Raw genomic sequence first — 19396 nt, 5'->3', positions numbered from 1 at the left:
GGATTTTTTTTTTTTTTTTAAAAAGTTTTGTAAAGGGCTTTTGTGGCATTTTTAGGCTTTCATATCCGCATTTTTAGAATTATTAAAATTTAAATAAGAAATTTACCAAAAATGAAAAAGTCCAGTGGGAGCAATTGCCCTTATTGGGCCTAGCATGGCTCCGCCCATTCCTATTGAGCCTTGCTCTTCAGCCCAAGTTAAAGCCCACTGTACTTTCCTTACATTTATACAATTTTGCATAAACTTCAAAAAAAAAAAAAAAAAAAAAAACAATATTATGTGAACCAATATTGATATTGGGATCTAAATGCAAAGATGGTTATGGCTGTACAACAAAAAAAAATAATAATAAAGAAGCGTTGAATCAAACGAAACATTAATACACGTTGTGCCAAAAGTAACATCACCACGCCAAAAAATAAAGAAAATGACAGATATTTACATAGCACTCTATTAGTTAGTTTTACAGAATTTATTAAAGATCTCTTCAGAGTGGTTTTGGACAAACACCATAAAAGGAAAAATAAAAACTTACAGGTGTGTCATTTATGTTGGTAAAATATATGCTTTATGTGATATAACAAATCTTATACTAATATATCATGAGATAATTAACAATATGCTAAAAAAATATTAATTAAATATGCAACTCTATATTTAATTAAATAAAACAATAAAATAATAATAATACTAAATAAAGAACCTAGATCGAAGTTAGTATTGGATATTATGTTCGTAAGACAGATTCGCCCCGCTATGGTACTAACGGACTCAGTTGCGTCTATCTCCCAGGATACAACGGTATACATCCACCAGTAGCAGCACTACAAACTCTTGGATACGGCGAACTTCCTCTGTGTAATACTCTCTCTGACTCAAAAATGCATCTATACTATATAAATGCTGAATTGGATGCAATCCGAACCAAATTGTTCGGACCAATCTTAATATGATTCGATGAAATTGGATTAGGGTCTAAGTGGCTCGGACCACTTAACCTATCGTTTGAACCCACTTGGGTTAGGTTCAAGTCTAGAGAGGGAGATAGAAGAAAATGAAAAATGAATTAAGTGCAAATGATCCAAAGGGGGGTATTTATAGGCAACAAGGTGCCTTTTCGGATTGGGTGCAACCTTTTGAAAAGAAAAAAAAATAGTTTTTAATTAATATGCATTTTTGGATTAGGTATGTCTCTTCATCATTGGACACAACCATTTATAATTGGTTGCAATGGTTTACATGGTGTCTGTTTACCAATAGATACATCCACTCCAATATGTTGCAATGGTTTACATGAATAGTTATGTCTGTTGGTTTTGAGTTGCAACCCTTTAGAAACAAATACAACTCTTTGAAAAACAGATGCAACCCTTTAGAAATAGATACAACCCTTTGGAAAAAAAATTAACTTTTAATTTAAATTCAAAAACTAACCACCCATTTAAGCCCAGCCCAAAATTAAAGGCCCAATCCAAGATTCCATTTAGTAAAAAGAATAATTGGACTTTACAATTAGGCCCAAGCCCAAGCCCAAATTTGGCTTATTTAAATTTCAATTAGTTTCAAAAATTTTTCCATGTGGGACAAACACTTCCCACATTTTGCATACCCATTAAGGCTTATCAAAACACCACATTTTGGAGCTAATTTCTCATTCACCCGGAAACGGATTTGAGAAAGTAAATATATCACGTTCATCTTCTTGCGGAGAAAAACGCGCTCGTCTAGAGATTCTCAAAAAATTATTAGTGGAATCTATTTCAAACCTCATCCAAAGTTTATGTTTTTAATGTCCCCGTTTCTAACAATCCCCACATGAATGGAAATTTGCGTAAAATGCAAAAGATGATCATGCAGACACTAGAGAGAGTATAGTCAGAAAGTTACTGCATCAGGATAGGTAGCTTTTGGCTTTGAACCTTCCTTAGTGTATTGCTATCAGATTTACTAGCTAACCAGTGAATGCGATGTCTTGAACTGTTCAGCCGTTTGTGTAAACCAAGACAATAACAAACACATAGTACCTTTCCTCACAAAGTTGGTTCTCATTGTTGTGTTTATTTTGGCCCTGAACAACTCTTAGTATTCAATGAGTGCTCTAGAAAACTTAGCCTTTAGAGTTCTCATAGAAGCGGCCCCACTTCACACTCATATAGGTGACTTCTTATTAAGAGTATTCTACCATACCCCACTTGAATTTCCAAGGTATAAGAGTCATTAAAAGCGTAGCTTATCCTAATCCTCGCTGTAGGTAGCACTATCTCATCATAGAAATGTGCAGAAGATTTTTATCTTCCCAGTGCTTCTGGTGAGCCATTCAGAATTCCTATTATCCCTTTGAACTTAGATCTTGGGATCTCCAGTCAACTAGGTTGGGTTTCTATTAAGATGACTCGTTAGTTTTCGGCTTTAAACCCCATTCCCCTCGATGATCTGTACAATTGCTCTCTAATACAACCCTCAATTTTATATGTGGCCACAAGGTTGTATTTAGAAATATTACACTCTGCAGAGATTTCTCCAGATGAGAGCAACTGTATACTTTGTGCCCTAAAATTGCTTATTGTTAGCAATATCATTTTAGTAGCACAGGTGTAGACTTACTTTGAAATGTCCTCTAGGTGAAGTCTATTGACTTTCCTATTTGATTTATTCAAAGTTTCTAATTTTGAGTTATATTAAGAACATACAATTACACCTTTAATATAAAAGACATATTCACTCTTGGATTTGAAGTCTTTAATATCCTATATCCAGATTGCATCACTGTTACACCTCCAATTTAGTTAGATACTCGATCTATGCAATATTGGATTTAGGGTGTATCTCAACTACCCAATTTATTGTTTTTCAATGATTCGATCCTGGATTGAAAATGTACAATTAAACACAGTTATTAAGATGCCTTACAATCTAAACAAACAATATACTTTGACTAGTATTTATATTTGAGATTTACATCTATAAAAGTTAGTTAGGCTTTTGTTATCATAACTAGTATTATCTCAATTTCATTCTATTGAGAATATACTATGTTATCAGATGTTAAATCTTTTATATCAAATATATTAATTAGTATATCATTTTTTTTTTTTTTAAGGCATACAATGACTTATACATCACATTTATGTCATTGTCTTGGTACCAGCTTTAATCCACTCAAGGACTTATAACCTTGCACACTTTACTCTTCAACTAGAACAAATAACTCAGCTCTTCGGCTGGAAAAAGAACTCTTCTAGTTGTTCCATAATATTTTCTTCATAGGAAACAACATGCACTATTGTTATAATACTATAAATGATTTTTGGTTCTATCCAAAATCTCTTAGGATTAAGAACCCTATATTTATAAGTATTTCTTATCTGGTGAGGTAACTCATTACAAATTTAATTTATGGACAATATCCCCCCACAACTTTGGGATAATTCTGAAATTTTATATATGATATATTTGTTATGGTTTTCCAACTCTTGAAATACCATATATTAAATATTTCACCTCATCTGCCTTTCCAAGGTTCTATATTCGCTTCTCAACAAACATGTATTTACAATCTCTAGTGTATATGTATTCACTTTATCTCTAGCTTATTCTTATAAATGTCACAGACGTTATTGTGAATTAATGCTAGAGATATTAATTATAATGGGCTTTAACTAATATTTGATTCTACATCTCTTCTATTTATGAATTGAGTTATTAATGTTTAGGTTCATGTTAAGTCAGTCATATTAATATGTAATAACCTTTCATCTGTCACACAACTCAACCAAATAATTCTCTTATTATTTAAGCTTTGGATATATCACCACACAGTGAACACTTACTTCTTAGCTATTATTACTAGTTAAAAGTGAGTTTTTAAGTTATCATTTTTAGCTTAGATTAAGCACTAGTTTGCAACTCAGTAACATTTTAGCTTTTAACTAAATTGTACATTAGAGCTAACTAGCTTTATTTAGCTTGCTTAGTGTATCCATAACATTTTCCATTAAGCTCTTTAGAGTTATTGGAAAATCTTTTCTTATTCAACCCATTAACAACTATACGTGTCTGAAACACTAGTATAGATCTTTTTCCCTTGACTATCGGGAGAATTGACATAGTTGGACTAGTCAATTTCTTTTTGTTGTATTACATACAAAACCAGTCATGAATTCATACAATTTCAATAATATTACATATTAAATAAACTATGTTGTAAAATTGAATTACAATGCACACTAAGTAATTCAACTATATAGTTCAATATTATAGTATCAAATAAAAGTAAACATTTATAAAAATAATATTGAACTTGCATAACAATCACTACAAGAAAAACAGTTTTTTACCACACCCTTTCTACCACGGTTTTGAAATAACCGTGGTAAAATATAAATTTTCTACCACGGTTATTTTATAACCGTGGTAGAAAATTTATATTTTACCACGGTTATTTCAAAACCGTGGTAGAAAGTTTATTCTACCACGGTTATTTTAAAACCGTGGTAGTAATTATATTTTTTACCACGGTTATAAAAGCACCGTGGTAGAAAGTTAATTTATTTCACCACGGTTTTTCATTAACCGTGGTAGAAAGTGAGGTTATTTCACTAAATTTTAGCGGGATAAGGTTGCGCCCTTTGTGCTGCTTTTTCTACCACGGTTAATGGAAAACCGTGGTAGTAATTCAATCTACCACGGTGGAGCACCGTGGTAGAAATTGAATATAGAAGGCGGGTTTTATTCCTGCTAGTTTCTTAAAGAAAAAATTAATCTTTTTTTTTTTATATACATAAATATATATAGCCTCGCACGTACACATACCACATAGTTTAGGGCAAATCATTTCAGCTTCTCCTCACTTCGATCAGCATTCCAAATCGCCTCATCTTCTCCTCACTTCGATCAGCATCCCAAATCGCCTCCATCTCTATTCTCGTTCTCCTCACTCCCAAATTGCCTCCATCGCTATTCTCGTTCTCCTCACTTCAGCATCCCAAATCGCCTCCATCGCTATTCTCGTTCTCCTCACTTCAGCATCCCAAATCGCCTCATCTCTATTCTCGTTCTCCTCACTTTAGCATCCCAAATCGCCTCCATCTCTATTCTCGTTCTCTGTTCTGAAGTTACCCTCTCTCTGTCTCTGCAAGTGTAAACTACAAAATCTACAAAAATCAGAACCCATATCGACATATCATATATTATTGTTCAAAATCAAAACCCATATCCTTCAGTTTCCAAATCCCGCTGTTCCAATTCGATTGGGTTCGCCTTTCGCAAGCTTCAGGCTCTGTCCCGGTGTCTCTCAACTCTCAAGCCATCTCTCTGCAGCTACGAACTTGTGTGTATGGGTTTTGTTTTATTATTTTTTTTCTAAATCAATTAATAAGGTCTGTAATTCTTGTTTTGCAAACTAAATCCTATTTGGTGAAACAGGATCTCCCTTTGCAGGATTTGAAAGACTAATTGGTAAATTTGGGTTGAATTTGAGTCTTAAACAAGCTGAAGGCCCTGGTAAGTCATTCTTCAATTATTCAATATAAATTTTTTTAGGGCAAATCATTAATTTCAGCCTCCCCAATCGCCTCTATTCTCGTTCTTGACTCTGATTTTGGGGAATGTGGTTTGGAATTTGGGGTTTTATTGGTTTGATTAGCCAATCTTTAAGGTTTTTATTGGTGGTTTAGTGAATCTCTGCTCTTTCTTCAGTTGTACAATAAATCTAAAGAGAGGGTTTGGTTTTTGTCATTCTAGTTTACAATGCATCTCTTAGTTCTGGGCCAATCACCTATCTCTGTCTTTTTGTTTAGCAAATGTGTCCCGACATTGTTATTGTCCTTAATTTGTTGAGATGAACCTTTTCCCACATAATTACTTTCCAAAGCTTCTATCATTCTTTTCAAATGACAGAGAAATGAACATGTTCTTATCTTCATATTTAGTCATTAAGGATTTTCTTCCCCTTAAGAGAACTACCATAAGTCATATGCATAAAAGACAAACAGGCTAAGACCAATCAAATTTCTAGAGACACCATTAATAGTTGACAGGTAAATGATATCTATTACATTTCAGAAGCAACTGGAATTGGAAACATAATTAGAATAACAATAATAAACATTGACGGCAGAAAGAGATGAAACATAAACATTAAGCACCTATTTCCAAATAGCAGAGTTCCAATTCGTCATATTCACGTAATGAATCTTCATGAAGATGAGCCATCTTAAATATGAAAGCCAAGCTTTACTATAAATAGAGAAAAAAACACTAGATAACTCGGAATATTCTAGAAAGAAAATACTCTGAATAAGAATGTTATGTAATTATGAACACATGGCTGAGAGGACACGAGTTAATGTTAGTTTGCCGGCCACCACCTATGTTCAATGGGAGGCATATTCTTTCTTTTCTATTGAAAACTTCTCCAGATGTGCTATATAATTCAACTAAGTTTACATGAGCAAGGATCATGAAAATCCACAATACGAATTTTTGAAAAAAAAAAAAAAAAAAAAAAAATCCACAATACTGAAGTAAGATATCTCCTTACAGCCAAGCGCCCGTACATAACAATCTCTTAGTCACTATAAAGATAGTTTTACCCCTGCAACTACCTTTAGAATGAAAAAGTTACAAAAGTTCCAAATGAGCATGAAACGCTGTTCACTGAGCTTGCGAATCTCATCCTCATAAAACTGAATACGCCTGTCAAGTATGTTCCTGATGCATTCCACTATTTTGGATTCCAAGTTATCCCAGAAATTTGCTTCGGGTCCATGTATATCAAATTTGCAGCACCTGAGTGAATATATATATATAAATAAAATTTAGACCATCAGGGAGAACAAGGGGCTTTTGTAAGTACTCCTTTTATATTTCCCTTCAGTTTATTAAAATCTTTTAAAATCACCCTTGACCTCAACCTTATGAAATTATGTTAGTTAAAATATGATGCTTTTTGTACCAATCGTGGGCCAAAATGTTTTAGATGACTCAAACACAACACTGTTGAGATTCAAATCCAGGCCAAAGAGCCATTTCAATTTGAAAGGAATCTAGGCAGAACGAGGGAACTAGCAGAAATGCAATGCAATAGAAAGGGGTAATTACACCGGAAAGGAAAAGAAGAATAAGATAAAGATGATTATGATGATGATGATGATGATTGAAAGGACAATAACCATGAAGTGATGAAAATCAAGTTTTTGAAAATTGATTACCTTTTAAAATAATCCTTTACGTAACTTAGTGACACTTACAATTTCCTATTTTTCTCTTACAAAATTTAAATGATGACACTCAGATCTTAATGAAGATAGCTATTCTGAATTTCACAAGGGAAAAAGAAAAAGATAATTGTTCTGAAAGGAAGAGTATCTAGTGGATATATGATACGTGAACTAGATTATTCAAAAATTAAACTCAATCTATAATTAAGAAAAACAAAAGAAGCCATATAATTGGCAGCAGTAGGCTTACCTTTCCTTCTTCTTTGAACTGAAATCAACTTCAAGTTTTGCATATACTTTTTTGGCCAGCTTGGGGGCCTGATCATTGTGGGGTTGAGCTTTAGACACAAATACAATATACCATTCCTGTTCATCATAACCAGATGTAGCAACCTACCTCAATAACCAAACCTCTCGCATCCACCCTACATATAGGAACAATTTCGGCACGATGAAATTGCTTCTTGATCTGCAAAATAGTATATAATACGCATAAACTCTTTGCAGCTCAACATGCAAAAGGTTTCTTGAAATACTATCTAACTTGAAAGGAGGACACAACTAAATCTTTATCTAAACAATTATCACTTGGTGGCCCCAATGCCAGTTACAGAGAGTCTAAAACAGCATCGCACAACCTGTCAAAGTTTAGCTATGTTGATCACTTAAAAATGTATGGATATAGAAGTATTAAGTATCACGAGTGTTAGTACACCACAATGAGACTTAGATGAAATTATAAAAATGTTTTATTTTTATTTATTTATTTATTGTTTTGTTTTCCTGATGTCCGTAGACCATGTGACCTCTGTCATGGCATCCTTTTGATTATCTACCACGAGAGAATAAATTATGGAAATGAATATGTATGATGTATTTAGTATTTTTTTATAGTACATTAATTCTGTGTGCATTCTTATATTCTTTGAGAGTTTAAGCGTGTAATATTGACCTCATTTCTTTTTTCTCTTTTTCTTTATTAAAATTTTGATCAGTAAAATTGGCCTCATTGTCAATTCTGGATAGTTTATGATTATGTCACGACACTAGCAACAAGTTGTTTCTAACAAGCACAAGTTTGCAATAACTTGTAATTTTCTTATATTAAACTTCTTTTCTTTTCTTTTCTTCGTCTTCTTTTTATCCATCTATATGTGTAGCCCGAGTGAACATGGAGAATATATGAATGAGAATGATAATCTTTTGGTGAATGAAGAACATAGGAATGAAGAAAATCTTAATGAACATGTAGATTTAATGAATGAAGATAGGAATGAGAATCAAAATGAAGAAAATGTGAATGAACTTGAAGATTTGATAAATGAAGAATATCTGAATGAGAATGATAATCTTCTTTTTACATTAATGATCCAGGAAATTGGAAAAATATTGATCAAGAAATGAGAGGTTTAATAATTATGCTAATGTCACATTAATTATGCTAACGCTAATGTCAACTAATATGGTGCTACTCAGGATAATCAATGGATAAATGCTGGATGCACCTTAATGACAGGTTATTATAACTTTAAATAACCTTACTCATAGACATTGTTCTTGTCATTTTTGTGATAATAAAAAATATTTTTATTAATTTTCAACTGTAGAGCTTCAGATGAGTATAAAGCTGGAGCACAACGTTTTGTTAATTGGGCTAAACTTAATGCGGGGAATCGAGAAAGCATTTTATGCCCTTGTATCCGTTGTAAAAATTCAATATATCAACGCTTCGATAAGGTGTATGAGCACATTGTGATAAAAGGAATGAATTCTGAGTACACTGTATGGGTCTTACATGGAGAGAATCAGAGTGCAACTTTAGAAAATGATGGTGATGATGGTGTGGAAATACCTGAGACGTATGAGATGTTTAGAGATGCATATAATTTTGATGGTGAAGACAATGCTCATACAGAGCCCACCAGTGGAAATAGAGAGGATGAGTTCAAACAGGCGTTGGAATACGCTGAAACTCCATTATATCATGGTTGCTCGACTTTTACAATTATGTCGGCAATAGTTACTTTATATAAGCATAAAACTGCTCATAACCTATCCGACACAGGATATGATGAGCTTCTTGACATTATTCGTGTCATGATTCCATCGGATAACAGTCTTCCTAAGGGAATTTATGAAACAAATAAGCTATTGAAGAAATTTGATTTAGGGTACGAAAAAATACATGCGTGCGCCAATGATTGCTGCTTGTTTAGAAAAGAAAACAAGGATCTGAATGCATGCCCTAAATGTGGTACTTCACGGTGGAAAACAAATGCGCAATCTAAGGTGGTTAGAGAAGGGGTTCCGGCTAAAGTGTTGTGGTACTTTCCAATAGTACCAAGATTTAGGCGGTTTTTTCGATCAAAAGAAAAGGCGGAGCAAATATTGTGGCATTCGACTCACAAAAGTGAAGATAAGAAGATGCGACATCCAGTTGATTCACTTGCATGGGATATGATAAATAAAAAGTGGCCGTGTTTTGCATCAGATCCTCGAAATTTGAGACTTGGGCTGGCAGCCGATGGGTTTAATCCATTCGGTGACCTTAGCAGTAAACATAGTTGTTAGCTAGTGAATTTAGTTGTATACAATTTTGACCCTTTACAATGCATGTCTAAAGAGAATATGATGTTGACATTGTTGATCTCAGGACCAAAGCAACCAGGGAATGACATTGATGTGTTTTTAGAGCCACTCATTGAAGATTTAAAGGAGTTGTGGGAAAAAGGTGTTGAGATCTATGACTCATTAACTAAATCCATGTTTAATTTGAAAGTGGTTTTGATGTGGACAATTAATGATTTACCAGCTTATTCAAATCTTGCTGGCCAAGCAACAAAGGGTAAGTGTGGTTGTCTAGTGTGTGCTAATGACACATCTTCTCAGCAGTTGCCATGTAGTCAGAAGACTGTGTACAGGGATTACAGGCGATTTCTTCCATACAATTATCCATTTAGAAAGAAGAGAGCATGGTTTAATGGAAAAGAAGAATTCAAGCTGCCACCTAGAATATTATCTGGTTCAGAAATTTTTTATCGTGTAAAGAATTTTAAAAATAATTGGGGAAAGAGTCCTAAATCCCAAGAAAAATCTTCCAATAAGCGGAAGAGGTCCCAAAGAAAACCTCCCCAAGAGAAGGAGAAATCCCAAGAAGGAAAAGACCCATTTTGGCCATGGAAGAAAAAATCTATATTTTTTGAGTTGCCATATTGGGAGGTACCAGATTTGAATTCATTATTACCTTTAATTTCTTTGGCCATTAATATTTCTTTTAGGAATTCACACTCCTTGCTAATAATTATTTTTTGCTGTTAATATTAGGTATTACCTATCCGTCACAATTTGGATGTAATGCACATTGAAAAAAATGTTTGTGAGAGTATTCTCGGCACTTTATTAAATATAAAGGGAAAATCAAAGGATGAACTTAAAGCTCGTATGGATTTGGTAGAAATGGGCATCAGGTGCGATTTGCACCCAAAGGAGAAAGGGAATAAATATCACTTGCCACCAGCAATCCATATATTAATGAAGGAAGAGAAGGTCAAATTTTGTAAAAGGTTAAAACAGTTGAAATTACCTGATGGTTATAGTTCAAATATTGGGCAACGAGTAGCATTGGATGAATGTAAAATTACTGGCCTAAAATCTCATGATTGTCATGTTCTTATGCAACAATTATTGCCAGTAGCTTTGCGTGGATCACTACCAAAAGGTCCAAGGAATGCCATATTTCGCTTATGCTCCTTTTTTAATACAATATGCCAAAGGGTGATTGTTAGGAAACAATTGGAAAAACTTGAAAATGAAATTGTGGAAACTTTATGCATGTTTGAAAGGTTTTTTCCACCGTCTTTCTTCGACATGATGGTACACGTTACCATTCATCTTGCACGAGAAGCTATTTTTTGTGGACCAGTACAATTTCGTTGGATGTACCCATTTGAGAGGTAATATTATTTATAACTTTTTTTTAATATGTACTTGGAATTATTATTTTATATATATATAAGTTTCTCTCATTGTATTCAGGAATATGAAGGTTTATAAAGGATATGTTAGGAATCGAGCAAGACCAGAAGGGTGCATAGTAGAAAAGTATTTGGTCGAAGAGTGCGTTTGATTTTGTAGTGAGCATATGAATAAACTAGCTGAAATAGGTGTTCATCAATCTCGGAACGAAGATATTGAATGTGAGGGTATGGAAGGAGGACGCCATATATCTAAAGGAATTTCAAAAACCTATCGTGCTGATCTATTAGCCATTGCTCACCGTTATGTATTATTCAACAATGACGAGGTCTTACCATACATAGAGTAAGATGTTACTAAAATTTTATTTTATTTATAACAATTAATTAGAAACATTCATAACCATATTGTTGAAATGTTAGAAAGCATTTGGCGGAACTCAAGAATTCTGACGGTCGTCTAGCAAGGTATGAACACCTACTACAAAACAGGCATATGGAGACCTTCAGTTCTTGGTTAAAAGCTGTGATTCCTACAATGTGCAATGTTTCAAGTATGTTAAGGTGGCTTGCACGTGGGCCTAGGGAGGAAGTAATTTCTTATACTGGCTACATTGTGAATGGGCAACGTTTTCACACCAAGGATGTCGAGAGAAGCACACAAAATAGTGGGGTTACAATTGAAGCTGAAACTATTTGTCGATCTAGTGCAAGAGACACAAATCAAGTCGTTCAAAAAATATCTTACTATGGTGTTCTGAAAGAAATAATTTTGTTGGACTATCGCACTTTTAAAGTGCTGTTATTTCACTGTGATTGGGCAAATATTAGAAATGGCATCAAAGTTGAGGAAGGGCTTACATTGGTGAACCTTCAAGAAGGTCAAAGTCAATTTGCAAGAGATCCGTTTATCCTTGCATCACAGGCTAAGTAAGTGTTTTATTCTAGGGATACCGAAACTTCAAGTTGGTATGTTGTACTTAAAGCACCACCTAGGGGATCTTATGACATGGAGGATTTTGAAGGCAATGTTGATGTGCCTTATCCTCCTCTAGATATATCAGGGCTTGAGTCAGTTGTTTGTGACGACGATTGTCCATATGTACCGGATGATTGTGAGGAAATAATAGTATAGAATTTGGTTTTACTTTTTGGTTTTTATGTCCCTTATTTTGTTTGTAATATGGTTTATCAATCTATTAATGAAATATGATTTTACTTGCTGGAGTTGAACTAGTGGCTTTTATTTTTCTTTTGTCTAGGGTTCTTTCTTTCTATCACTAATGTTTTCTTATTATTTCATGAGATTAAACATTTTGCAGTTATTATTGATATTAAATTGGTACACAATTTATTCTATGTCTTGTAGAATGAAGTTTATATTATTTGCAACTGCTTTAAGATAATAAAAAATGTGATTTGCTGATTTTGGTCATTCCAGGTATTGCAGATTTTTAAGCTTGTAAACAGGTTCTTTCAATATGTCTGGATGTGCTGAGGTAAGCATCAATAGATTTTTGAGTTTTTTTCATTTAACAATATACTTAGGGTGTGTTTTGGTTTTATATTTTTTTTAATTGATTTGCATGTACTTGAAATGAAGTCATCCAGAGGGGCTGGGAAAAGACAACAAAGGGAGTATCAATCAATTCAAGCTTCATTAGAGCATACACCCTCAGCCTTAGTCATTTCTGATGGGGGTTCAAACTCTGCTCATAGACCTACTTCTGACGATCAAGTCCCTTACCACAACGACCAAGCAACAAGTGATAAAAGAAAAGGCAGGGGGAAGTCAACTATTGCGGGTCTTACAAAGTCATTACCGAAGAGGGCTCGTGTGGAGTTTAATTACAGGAGACAACCAACTGGGGAAATTGGTACTAAATACAAATCTTCCCTTCCAGTACTAGCACGAGAGATGGTGCCCGTAACTATTGAAACATGGAAGAAAGTGCCAAAAAATCTACTTCAAGAGATATGGAAGGAGAATGTACAGGTATATTTCATTTTTTTTTTTGTTCACTAATCTTTTTCATATTCATAATTTAGTTTAAAATATTCTTGCTTGATGCTTCCTTCAAATTTATGTATTATTAGAGTCTGGTTTGAGTGTTCAATTATGTGGTGAGATAAAGATTAATCAACCTATGGGCACACTAGTGACAATGCTGAGAAGGGCTGATTGTTTTTTGATATTGTCATTTCATTGCAGACTCAATTTGATATTGATGATAGCCATTCCAGTGCCGCATTTCAAATGATGGGAGCTGCTTGGCGCAAACACAAGTCAGATTATACAAATAGGTTGCTAAAGGTGGGAAATAATCCACGAAAAATACAACTCATGAAGCCCGGAAACGTGCCCACGATGGAGGAGTGGGAAAGATTTGCCGAACAACGTTTATCAGAGCAGCATGCTGTGAGTATATAGAATTCTATGTCTTTTTTAATTCTTTTTTTTTCAGCCTCGCTAGCCTTTTGCTTCCTTGTGCAAAATCCTGAATTTTACTTCCCAAAAAGATTCCAAACTTTTTCTCACTCTACAAATTTTCTTTATGTTTCTTATTAATTTTCTATTAATAACCAAATTGGCAATTAAAAGTTTTGTGCCACCTTCTGAAGATTTGGTCGGCAAGTCTTGTGAGCTATTGCATTTTCATGGGACAAAATCAGTTGTCGCAAAGGGTATGATTGATTCAGTGGATCCAGATTCTCTCATAGGTGTTGCTCCACTTGGTTCTGACTGCTGGAGAGTGTGGATCACTGATCTCATAGATTCAAGTGTGCCTTTATATAGGCCTGAAATTCGTGGCTTTGACTTGAAAGACGCATTTGTTACAGGATTTTCAATTGCATGGCCTATCAAGTACATCAAAATTTGTAAGTGATGCATTTCTTTTATGATTACACATTTTTGATGCTTTTTATAATCATGCTCAAGGGGGTCACGTACCTTTAAGTGACCAATTTTGCGGTGTATAGGGGGTCACGTGCCTTTAAGTGACCAATTTTGCGGTGTATAGGGGGTCACGTGCCTTAAGTGACCATTTTTTTTAATTAGTGTCTATCAAAATCAACACTTTAGTAGTTTAGTGGGTTTGAATATTTAGTGGGTTTGAATATTTAATAAAGCCTAGAATCCCACTATTTTGTGTCTCACCATTTAGATTTTGTTGTTTCAAAGCCTGTCCGAATTGACTTTTTCACTGTCTTAATTTTGATAGTGACAATAAAGCTTACCTACTTATTCATAATTCTTTTTCACTTTCAAATTTATACATCAACACAATTTCCAACTAATTTTTAATTTATCATCTAAAGGAGACCTTATGTCCATCAATTGATTAAGTCCCAAAATGCATGATTTAAAGTTGATTGCATATGAGTCAAAAAGTTTTTTTCAACCCTACACCTCAATGTCTAAGAGTGTGTGTGTGTGTGTATATATATATATATATATATATATCCTTCATGCCTTACTTTCAAATTTATGCCTCAAAACAGTTTATATATATATATATTATTATTATTTTTTAATCTCATTTTATAATATTTCTCATGTAAATGAGACCTTATGTCAATTGATTAAGTGCTAAAATGATATTCATTTGAAATTGAATGCTTTTTTTTTACATGTATAATGTAGTCAACTTTGATACTGCACTTACTGGCTTTGCTTTCTCGTTGATCTCTGTTGTGTTTCCTCTCATGTCAAGAAACTGTTTAGTATCCTACTTTTTTCTGTAAAAGAAGGGCTAGTGACATGATTAGAGCATGAAAATTATTACATGCCCTAAAGTAAATACATAGGCGACATATTCAATTTGTTTATTGCAACAAGCTGGTAAATGATCACCATTATGATCATGATATTGTCTCTTTTAAGCAAATAAACAAAGTGATTATTACAATTAGTTTGTAATTGTTAATTAAAGGCTAGGTTGAAACTACTAGAAAATTGATGGGATAAGCCTACCAGTCCTTGCTGCATCAACTACGTGGATGGATTTTTTGCATCTAACACGTTTTAGTAAACTGAAGTGTTTTCTTTTGAACTTCAGACTACTGTATTATACCAAGAGGGTTTTAGATGCTTTTCGGCAATTCCCTTCCTGAGGTGTCATTTTCATTGTATTTGATCAGTTGCTTTCCCAATTTCCTTTTGGGAATTCATTCTATCATCTTCTCTTGTGATTTTGAATGCTTTATCAAATAATGTACGAGTCCAATTTCATACTAAACTTTCATAATTTGGACTTGATTCAAAAGTACTTGTACATGTTAATACTTGCTTTGGGATTATTTCCATGATACACTGAACTTGCTTTGTTTGAGTTAAGACCATAGGACTTGATTCAAAAGTACTTGTACATGTTAATACTTGCTTTGGGATTATTTCCATGATACACTGAACTTGCTTTGTTTGAGTTAAGACCATATTAATACTTGCTTTGCTTGAGTTAAGACGAAGAGTCTTTCAAAGTACCTTTATAATGCTTTACATTAATTCTCTTACTTCAACTATCTTTGTAGATCAAAGCTAGGATTGCGGGTTGCAGTTACCTTTTTTGTTGCCGCTATATTTTTTGGATGGTTGATGAAGAAGAAGAAGTTGCAAGAAGATATGAAGAATTTTTGTTTTATTTTGGTTAAGTAAATATGTAAGGTGTGGATCATGTACATGGTTAATTTTTATATTTGTATATGGTTAATTTTTGTATAAAACAATGATTTGGAATTGGTTATATATATATATGAATTGTAAATTATTTTGGTTATAATGTTATTTTTTATTTATTTAGGGTTCTGTAACGTTAGTAGTAGTTAAAAAAATAATAATAATAAAAGAGCCTTCACAAGGGCTAAAGTATTATTTAAAAAAAAAATTATATAATACTTTCTACCACGGTTATGCACCGTGGTAAAAAATCTATTTTTCTTCTGCGAATAGACTTTTTACCACAGTGAAGAACCGTGGTAGAAAAAATACTTTCTACCACGGTGTAAAAACCGTGGTAGAAGGCCAACTTTCTACCACGGTGCAAAACCGTGGTAGAAGGCCAACTTTCTACCACGGTGTAAAACCGTGGTAGAAAGTCAATACTTTCTACCACGGCTGTTTCTACCACGGTTCAAAATCGTGGTAGAAAGGCTTTTCCACCATGGTAAAAAGTCATTTTTCTTGTAGTGAATATAGTTTAATATTATATCAACTGATTAATTATATCATAATTAATATAAAAAATAATTTAATAATAATATTCAGAAGAAGACTTTACTTCCTTAAAACTTTGTGACTCATTCTCTAATAAACATGCTAGAAAATTTGGACAAAAAGATTTAGACGTTTAAGCCCACAAAAAAAAAAAAAAAAAAAAAATGATATGTACTAATGTTATGAGCATAACCTATCAAATGTTTGATGTAACGATCTACTCTACCACATGGTATGATATTGTCTGTTTTGGGGCCGAGCCCGCATGGTTTTGTTTTTGGATTTTATCTCAAAAGGACTCATACCAATTGGAGATAACTCCACCACATAAAAACACTTCACATTTCCCTTATGTTGGTGGTGTGGGATTGTGCATCTGTAGCTTGCTCAGTGTGATAACATGTCAGTGCCTCTTGCACTCGTCCACAACACACCCACTTACAAGGTCGCTATATTATAGGTCCCACTTTAATTTTTATTTTATTTTATTTATTATTATTATTTTTTTTTAGGAGTAGGAATTGCAACCTTAGTTAAACACCCCTACACTTTTAAGAATTTATAGGAAGATTTTTGGATCTTTATATAATTCATATGATGTCACATTAGTTTCTTTTGAAGTATTTTATTGATAACATAATTTGCGGAAAACAAAACTTCCCCCCTACAAATTCTGAGTTAAACCAGAACTTGTCAACATAGCATTCATCATTTCTTCGTGAATGATACCATGTTCTGAATAAATATCAGCAAATGATGATTCGTATTCACGAAATCTATCATTTCTTAACACCTTGTCAAGTTGATTCTCAACCTCATTTTTGTAATGTTTAAACATTTCTAAGGCTTTATCTTTGCTTCGTAACAGATATAGATAACATCATCTTGTGCAATCATTGATAAAAAGAATGAAATACCTTTTCCTATCTTTATTTGGTACAAATTTAAGATAATATAATATACTACATAATATTATATTATAAAATTGAAATAATTCAACCAATATTGAATTATATAAATAATTTAATAATTTACTAATATAACATGCTTCAATTTCACATAATATTGAACACATCAATATTTAACATATTATCATATAATAATATATATAACATTATTTTATTATATCTCATTTATTAGTATAATCTCTACTTGTTTATATCTTAAATAAAAGCATATAATAAAACATACGCAATGAGTGAATCTGTCTTAAGATTGTTGGTAAAATATATACTTCATGTGACATTTAAGATATAACAAACCTTATACTAATATATCATGAGATAATTAACAATATGCTAAGAAAACATTAATTAAATATGCAACTCTATATTTAATTAAATATGCAAAATAAAGCAATAAAATAATAATAATAAATAAAGAACCTGGACCGAGGCTAGTATTGGATACTATGTCCTTAAGACAGATTCACCCCGCTATGGTGCTAACGGACTCAGTGGCGTCTATCTCCCAGAATACAACGGTCTATATCCACCAGTAGCAGCACTACAAACTCGTAGATACGGCGAACTTCCTCTATGTAATACTCTCCGACTCAAAAATGCATCTATACTATATAAATGCTGAATTGGATGCAATCCAAACCAAATGGTTCGGACTAATTTTAATATGACTCGATGAAATTGGATTAGGGTCTAAGTGGCTCGGACTACTTAACCTATGGTTTGAACCCACTTGGGTTGGGTTCAAGTCTAGAGAGGGAGATAGAAGAAAATGAAAAATGAATTAAGTGCAAATGATCCAAAGGGGGGTATTTATAGGCAACAAGGTGCCTTTTCGGATTTGGTGCAACCCTTTGAAAAAAAAAAAAAAAGTAGTTTTGAATTAATGTGCCTTTTCGGATTGGGTGTGTCTCTTCATTATTGGACACAACCATTTATAATTGGTTGCAATGGTTTACATGGTGTCTGTTCACCAATAGACACATCCACTCCAATAGGTTGCAATGGTTTACATGAATAGTTATGTCTGTTGGTTTTGAGTTACAACCCTTTAGAAACAGATGCAACTCTTTGAAAAACAGATGCAATCCTTTAGAAATAGATACAACCCTTTGGAAAAAAAACTAATGTTTAATTTAAATTCAAAAACTAACCACCCATTTAAATAAGCCCAGCCCAAAATTAAAGGCCCAATCCAAGATTCCATTTAGTAAAAAGAATAATTGGTACAATTAGGCCCAAGCCCAAGCCCAAATTTGGCTTATTTAAATTTCAATTAGTTTCAACATTTTTTTCATGTGGGACAAACACTTCCCACATTTTGCATACCCATTTAGGCTTATCAAAACATTACATTTTGGAGTTAATTTCTCATTCACCCGGAAACGGATTTGAGAAAGTAAATATACCACGTTCATCTCCTTGCGGAGAAAAACGCGCTCGTCTAGAGATTCGCAAAAAATTATTAGCGAAATCTACTCCAAACCTCATCCAAAGTTTATGTTTTTAATACCCGATTTCCAACAATTTATATGATACTCAATCTTTGTCATTATTTATATAAAGTGACTACTCATCACTTCATCATGACTAGTGTTAAAAACTACTGCGTTTAAAAAAGAAATTCCAATAAACTCTACTTGTACATGTTTTTTTCTTTAATATTGAATTTAGAGGACTCCAAGATTATTGGGTGCATATCATTTTTTAAGATGACAAATTAAGAAAGAAAACAACAAAAGGAGATTTCGCATGGGCGTATAAGAAAATAGGGGCTATGAATCGACTAATATTAGAGTTGGGACATATTAACGTCATTGGTGTTTCCGCTTAATAAAAATAGATCGTATCAAATTGTTAAAAACATTTTCTTTCAGTAGTGTAACTTGTTTCATTAAATTAATAATGTATTTTCATTAAGTGTGCATGCACGATCAGCTCACCCAATATCGTCTAGAGTTTAGTAGATACAATATTTTCAAGGTCGCTTTTATTTAGTTGCCGAATAATTCAATATTTTGAAAG

The 19396-nt window shown here is 33.2% G+C and overlaps 1 protein-coding gene and 1 non-coding gene across 2 annotated transcripts; one reads left to right on the top strand and one right to left on the bottom strand.

The window, feature by feature from the left end:
* Window positions 1-4386: 4386 nt before the first annotated feature.
* Window positions 4387-4512, bottom strand: LOC132287574 (small nucleolar RNA SNORA72). The gene has a single exon (XR_009473073.1). It is a non-coding gene; the product is annotated as a small nucleolar RNA SNORA72 (small nucleolar RNA).
* Window positions 4513-8984: 4472 nt separating this feature from the next.
* LOC132280982 (uncharacterized) lies at window positions 8985-12128 on the top strand. The gene is made up of 4 exons (XM_059782726.1): window positions 8985-9774; window positions 9874-10439; window positions 10545-11173; window positions 11618-12128. The coding sequence occupies exons 1-4, from the start codon at window positions 8985-8987 to the stop codon at window positions 12126-12128; spliced, it is 2496 nt and encodes an 831-aa protein (XP_059638709.1).
* The last annotated feature ends 7268 nt before the right edge of the window (window positions 12129-19396 follow it).

The sequence above is a fragment of the Cornus florida genome, unplaced genomic scaffold (genome assembly GCF_030987335.1).
Source record: "Cornus florida cultivar Cherokee Brave unplaced genomic scaffold, ASM3098733v1 CherokeeBrave_3.0.0_Hap2_Chr11, whole genome shotgun sequence".
In the NCBI taxonomy this organism is placed as follows: Eukaryota; Viridiplantae; Streptophyta; class Magnoliopsida; order Cornales; family Cornaceae; genus Cornus; species Cornus florida.
Note: the sequence above shows the minus strand (reverse complement) of the source record. Positions and strands in the feature narration are given on the sequence as shown.